The sequence below is a fragment of the Rhinopithecus bieti genome, unplaced genomic scaffold (genome assembly GCF_001698545.2).
Source record: "Rhinopithecus bieti isolate Rb0 unplaced genomic scaffold, ASM169854v2 scaffold_28547, whole genome shotgun sequence".
NCBI classification, from domain to species: Eukaryota; Metazoa; Chordata; class Mammalia; order Primates; family Cercopithecidae; genus Rhinopithecus; species Rhinopithecus bieti.
Window position 1 is genome coordinate 1,220,685 of NW_016813480.1, and position 7,082 is coordinate 1,227,766.

At 39.9% G+C, this 7,082-nt stretch overlaps 1 protein-coding gene across 1 annotated transcript in view; it reads right to left on the bottom strand.

Annotated features, from left to right (window-relative positions):
• Positions 1 to 360: 360 nt before the first annotated feature.
• POMP (proteasome maturation protein) overlaps positions 361 to 7,082 on the bottom strand; it is an 18,178-nt gene continuing 11,456 nt past the window's right edge. Inside the window, exons 6-7 of the mRNA XM_017848496.1 lie at positions 6,441 to 6,534; positions 361 to 662 (exon numbers count right to left, since the gene is read on the bottom strand). Of these exons, the coding sequence (XP_017703985.1) occupies positions 595 to 662; positions 6,441 to 6,534 (162 nt within the window). The 3' untranslated portion in view covers positions 361 to 594. The remainder of the gene's footprint in view (positions 663 to 6,440; positions 6,535 to 7,082) is intronic.

Consider the following 7,082-nt stretch of genomic DNA (forward strand, 5'->3'; position numbering starts at 1 on the left):
GAGGCGGAGCTTGCAGTGAGCTGAGATCTGGCCACTGCACTCCAGTCTGGGTGACAGAGCGAGACTCCATCTCAAAAAAAAAAAAAGAAAAAAAAAGAATAGCTATAACCCTAAAACAGCACTGATACAGTAAATATTATTCTTATGAGTGTTAATGGACAATACTGATATATCTCATATTGTACTCAATTTGAAGAGTTGCCACTGAAATCAATTAAAAATGTTTATTCTGAAAGATGCTACTACAAAGTTTACAGACGCAAATGCTTATTCAAACTAAGTTTACAGAAAACTTAGCAAACAGGTTGAACTGAAACCTGTAGATCATTTTATAATATTCATGAGCAACATTTTTTTTACAGACAAAAGCTATTGTTTTAATATAATTTAAGAGCTTTAACATGATCCCCCTTTAGTGCTTTTAATTGTCACATGGCTGTAAACCAAAGATGCCCCCAAATTTTAAATGATCACTGATACTACTTGAGCAGAAATTCTCAGGTGTCAGTACTTTTAATATTGTGTACATCAAATTACAGTACAAAGACGACTATAAACAAGATGCAGCCCTCAGTTTCCATGAACAGCACACTATTACAGTAAACCGAGTTTATATTCCACCATCAAGTGTGGCTCTCCCATGACTTCACTTTGTGATGGATCTGAAAGCAAACAAAAACAAACATTTTAAAAGACTCTCAAAAAAGAGATAAATTCAATGATTCCGCTTACACGAGAATCCAGAACAGTCAAAACTAACCTAAAGTTATAGAAAACAAACCAGTGATTGCCTGGGGCTGGAGTGGGGTGACTGACTGCAAAGGGACCAAGAGAACTTTGTGAGGCAATGAAAACATTTTACTCCTTTATTTAGGAGACCCGGCTGTACGTTGATTAAAACTCACAGAACTGTTCACTTAAAAACAGGTGTACGCTATTGTATGCCAATAATATCTCAAAATAGTAGATTTAAAAAGAAAAAAGATTGACAAAGTTTTCTTTTTTCAAAGTTCTTAAGTTTTCTAGTGGCTTCCCACATGACTGGAAACAATCTCTTAATTCACAAAACGTTTTATCTGTATTGTCTTCTGACCTGTTGTATACACACAAATGTAAGTAAGAATTCTTAAGAAAGAAAACCTTTAAAATCGTCACTTTTATGTTTACAGATGAGTCAGACCAAAGTCTTATTTTAACCATGTTTATACACCTAAAAGAACTTTTAAAATTATTAACAAGAGTAAGCTTCCTAAAGACAGAGCCTTTTCTTTGTCCTCTACTCCTCAACATAGGATTAGAAACAGAATAAAAACCTAATGAACTAAATCATAAAATCACTTTGTAAGAATGAATAACCCTGCACATAAAAATGATGGCTACCGAGAGGAACAAACAGTTCAGTGAAACCAATGTGGATGTTTCCTCACTGGACCTCCTAAGAGACTGGAGATTAATAAATTGCTGTGTATATAAAAGGCACTCAAAACCTCAACTTAAAAAAAAAGGCAATGCCAACTATTTTTTTTACTATATATGTTAGTATTTGTAGAAAGACACGTAGAACAGTCTGGAAGGACAGACTAAACCAAACTAAAACAGCAGGAAATTAGGGAACAAGAAAAATGGGATTGAGGGTCATTACAGAAAATCTAAGTTTCAATGGACTATTTCAAATTTTTGCACAAAGAATATACTCATTTATGTAACTAAACTTTCTTCCACACCATGCTTTTTAAAGCTTCTTTAATAAAATGCATTTATTAAATAAATCACTTGCACCAAAAGACAGCACATGATGTAAGCAAGGCACTGGTGGGAGACGGATTTTGCACCTGTTGTACCAAGAGCTTGTCATGAGACTCTGAGTGAGGACTGAGCCTCTGTGAGCTTCCATTTACTCATATTCCAGTTAGGGGATTAGAGTACATGAAAGTCCCCTTCCAGCATTAAGAAAAAGTACGTTTTTGAATTTACTAGTGTCCTTATATATCCTTCCTAATCTTGTAAAATGTACAGGATTAACTTGCCTAAGTACTTCGCTGATAAGCAGGCAAAAATGTCATCATCTCCAATACTGTTATAGTCTTTACACAGTATTTAGATTAACAAGCTACTCTCTGATTACAGACTTAACACTGTTTTATGTCAAAGGTGGTAAGAATGTGGTCAACAAGACCTTTAACTATGGATCAAGCACCCTATCAGGTACTGGGAACACAACAGTTAACAAGAAAAAATCTCCAGCTCTCCTGACATGTGTATTTAAGTTGGACAAATAATAAATAAGAAAAATATCAGATAAGTGTTATGCAAAGAATTAATATAAGGTAGGGTGACAGAGCAGGGACTACTTTAGATTAGGTAGTTGATATGGTTTGGATGTTTGTCCCCTCCAAATCTCACGTTGAAATGTGATTCCCAGTGTTGAAGGTGGGCCCTGGAGAGAGGTAACTGGATCATGGGGTTGAATACCTCATGAATGGTTTAGCTCCACCCCCCTGGATAAGTGAGTTCTTGTTCTGAGTTCACACAAGTTCTGGTTGTTTAAAGCTGTGTGGCAGCCCCCTCTCACTCTCTTGTTTCTTCTTGCCATATAATTCACTGGCTCCCCCTTTGTCGTCTGCCACGATTGTAAGCTTCCTGAGGCCCTTACCAGAAGCAGACAGCAGCACTATGCTTCCTGTACAGCCTGAGGAACCATAAGCCAAAGAAATACCAGCTTCAGGTATTTCTTTATAGCAATGCAAAAACAGACTAACAGTAGTTAATGGAGGACTGACTCTCTGAAAAAGTAATACTTAGGTTGGGATCTGAAAAATGAGGGTAAACTATTTGAAGCAGAAAGGAACAGCTAATTCAGGTCCCTAAGGTGAAGCCCTAAGTTATCCATATATTATGCAGTCACAGTTCCCACAAGCAAAAAACTACCCCAAATACAGTGGTCTCATTGTGATAAAAATCATCTACCTGGCCGGGCGTGGTGGCTAACGCCTGTAATCCCAGCACTTTGGGAGGCTGAGGTGGGTGGACTACTGGAGGTCAGGAGTTTGAGACCAGCCTGACCAAGATGGTGAAACCCTGACTCTACTAAAACACAAAATTAGGCGGGCGTGGTGGTGGGCACCTGTAATCCCAGCTACTTGGGAGGCTGAGGCAGGAGAATCGCTTGAACCCGGGAGGTTGGAAGTTGCAGTGAGTCGAGATCGCGCCACTGCACTCCAGCCTGGGCGACAGAGGAAGACTCTGTCTCAAAAAAAAAAAAAAAAAAAAATCTACCTAAACAGGTGATTTTTCCTAATAGCTACCTTAGAGAGACACAAGGAATGAATTTTAAAATAGCAAGATAGCAAGTGGCTTATTTTTAATTTTAATTTTAAAATAAGCCACAAGATAGCAAGTGGCTTATTTTTTTATTTTTTTTGAGACAGGGTCTCACTCTGTCGCCCAGGCTAGAGTACACTGGTATGATCACTGCTCACTGTGGCCTCAAACTCCTGGGCTCAAGTGATCCTCCTGCCTCAGCCTCCCGAGTACCTAGGACTACAGCCACACACCACTACGCCCAATTAATTTTTAAAAACACTTTTGTAGAGACAGGGTCTCATCTTACCCAGGCTGGTCTCAAACTCCTCAGCTAAACTGATCCTCCCACCTCTGCCTCCCAAAGTGCTAGGATTATGGATGTGAGCCACCACACCTGGCCAGCTAGTGATCTTTTTTTTTTTGAGACAGAGTCTTGCTCTGTCGCCCAGGCTGGAGGGCAGTGGCGTGATCTCTGCTCACTGCAAGCTCCACCGCCTCCTGGGTTCACGCCATTCTCCTGCCTCAGCCTCCCAAGTAGCTGGGACTACAGGCACCTGCCACCACACCCAGCTAATTTTTTTGTATTTTTAGTAGAGACGGGGTTTTACTGTGTTCGCCAGGATGGTCTAGATCTCCTGACCTCGTGATCCGCTCACCTCAGCCTCCCAAAGTGTTGAGATTACAGGCGTGAGCCACCGCGCCTGGCCGCTAGTGACCTTTTTAAACATGTAATTCCATCACATTACATCCTTACTTAAAACTGCTCAATGGCCTTCTGTTGCATTCTGAAGAAATTCTAAACTTCTTTTCGTGGTCTGTAGGCCCTGGTTCATCTGTTCCTTGCTTAGCTTTTTTATCTCAACCTTATTCTATTCTCTACTTTACTCAAAACATGTCAGCTACATGGGCCTTCTTAAAGTGCTGAGAGACAGTTCTCTATTGGTCTCTCCATTCTGCAAGCTGGGAGTAGACGCACTAAACTGCCTTTGTTCTAGGCTATCTTTCCAAAGCCGTTTCAGCCTCAGAAGACAAAGCAGCACTGGACAGGCAGGTTGACTGCCGGTTATAAGGCTGAGGTGGCCTGAACTTGGAGTTCCTTTCCTCTAACATAACACACTCAATGTACAAGGCATCACCTTACTCTCTTCTTAGCTGCCCCATAGGAAGTGGGGCTAAGGGAAACAAAAGAAATGCTGATACTCTGGGTACACCATTGCTACAAGTAAGAAACTGTCCTTTAGGAGTCTCTTGTCTTCTGCTAGCATTCGTGAATTCATGGCAGGTTAACAAGTTAGCTTGAAAGTAGAGTAAGATCTCAAACTGTTCAGAGTTCTTCAGCTGTTCTCAGGTTACAGACCCTGCACATACTGATCTCTTCTGTCTGAAATATTCTCCCTCTACTTCTAGGTCAATGATTTCATGTTTCTTTCAGGAATCAACTTATGTGTTATATTCCCAGAGAGATGTTCCCTCCCAACCCAAAAACATCCTTTTTCTTCCTAGAATTATCAAATTGTATATTTGTGTTAATGTGTTTATCTCCACTTGAAAGCACAGATATTTGTTTTGTTCACAGTTGTATATTCAGAGCCTAGCCCAGTGCCTGACACATATTTGACTGACTAGCTAAATGTTCCTAAGTCCCTCTCCCTTTCTTTATACAGAATTACAGAAGATTTTTAAATGAATGCTTTTATAACTAAAGACTTGAACTATATCACCTTAGTAGTTTTAAATAAGGTCTAAGTTCAATGTAAAAGCTTAAGAATCCCAGCTTTTCCTGCATGGAAAATGCTCCCTCAGGGAAGATTCTCAAAGGAGGCTCGCTAGACTTCTGTTATGTCCACAGCATTTCCTTACCGGACATCAGCAGCCAAGCAAAACTAATAAAACTTAATCCTGTTGGATATTTTCGTTTCTCCTGCACTGTTGGGGCATAGTGAGCAGAGGCAGCATTGGACAGGATTGTATTTATTTATCTTCCTCAGGACCAGAAAAAATAGAGGATGCTGCATGTATTGTTCTTACTTAAATTCATTTACAATTATTCAGGGAATTTTATTTAAAATAACAGATTTGGCCAGGTGCAGTGGCTCACACCTGTAATCCCAGCACTTTGAGAGGCCAAGGCGGGCAGATCACAAGGTAAGGAGTTCAAGACCAGCCTGGCCAACATGGTGAAACTCCATATCTACTAAAAATAAAAAAATTAGCCGGGTGTGGTGGTGGGCACCTGTAATCCCAGCTACTCGGGAGGCTGAGGCAGGAGAATTGCTTGAACAGAGGAGGCGGAGGTTGCAGTGAGCCAAGACCGCGCCACTGCACTCTAGCCAGGTGACAGCGCAAGACTCCATCTCGAAAAAAAAAAAAAGATTCCTCTTTCCTATTTATCACCTGTAAAAGTACAAAATTACGTTTTTTGGGGTCTACTTTTAAAGAAAGATTTATCTTCCAGTTGTTTACAATGCTAGTCATAAAACCCCCAAAATCAAACTAAACAAGCAAAAACACCACCAGTCACATCCCAACAATGTGAATTCTGTAATAATTATCACTGTTTAAGTTACCCTAGGAATATTAGACTGACGTATTACGCTTGAAGCTCAGGACATAAAATGAATAACCACCATTACTAGACTGAAATGACTACATACCCTTAGAATTTCATAAATAATTTTCTCTTTTTTTCTTTTTAAGACGGAGTCTTGCTCTGTCACCCAGGCTGGAGTGCATGACAGGATCGTGGTTCACTGCAACCTCAGCCTCCCAAGTATCTGGGATTACAGGTGCCTGCCACCATGCCCGGCTAATTTTTATATTTTCAGTAGAGAAGGGTTTCACCATGTTGGCCAGGCTGGTCTCAAACACCTGACCTTAGGTGATCTGCCTACCCCGGCCTCCCAAGGTGCTGGAGTGCTGGGATTACGTGTGAGCCACCGCACCCAGCAAATCTTCACTTTCAAAAACAGTTGAAGAATAGTTACTACCATTAGATTTTATCTTAATGCAATGAAAAAACACAAGTTAACCCAATCAGCTCTAAGTTCCATAAGGACAAGAATTTTGCCTATTCTTTTTGCAGTTGTTTGCCTTTTAAATTACAACGGCTCCATAAAAAGGTGCTGAATGACACTTACCATTAAGAATATCCTCAAATCCAATAGTCTCATCATTACCCCTCAAAATATCCAATGAAAGATTTGAGCTTGAAAGAAATGGAAGACGCTGAACCTTTGGGGAAAAGCATGAAGGGACAAGATTAGAAAAAACTTAGGGGAAAATGACAGAATATATAGTCTAATTTCATGTTCTTTTTTCTTTGTTTGAAATTTCACAAAACCAAATAAAAGATCAATTTAACAAGGGGAAAAAAACACTAGTTCATATTTTAGACACAAACTAAGTTGTAAAGACACTGAAATGATACTTTTCATTAACACTTAACCCTACCTGGTATGCATGTATTTTGAGGCTTTGCTTCTACTCAGGAAAACTACAGCACATACCATGTGATGAAATGCAAAATCCCAGAGCCTAACATCACGCCTCATTCCTGATATATGTGGGATGATCAAATTCCTGAAGAAAAGTCCAACTCAATAGGTTGCCTAGGCTGGTCTCAAACTCCTGGGCTCTAGTGATCCTCCTACTAAAACTGGGATTACAGGTCCATGTCACCAAACCAGCTAATGCAGATAATTTTAGATATTGCCAAAGACTACCAAAATAGGTGGTCTTTGACTAAATGATATTAGCATTTTAAAAATAATCACACCTTT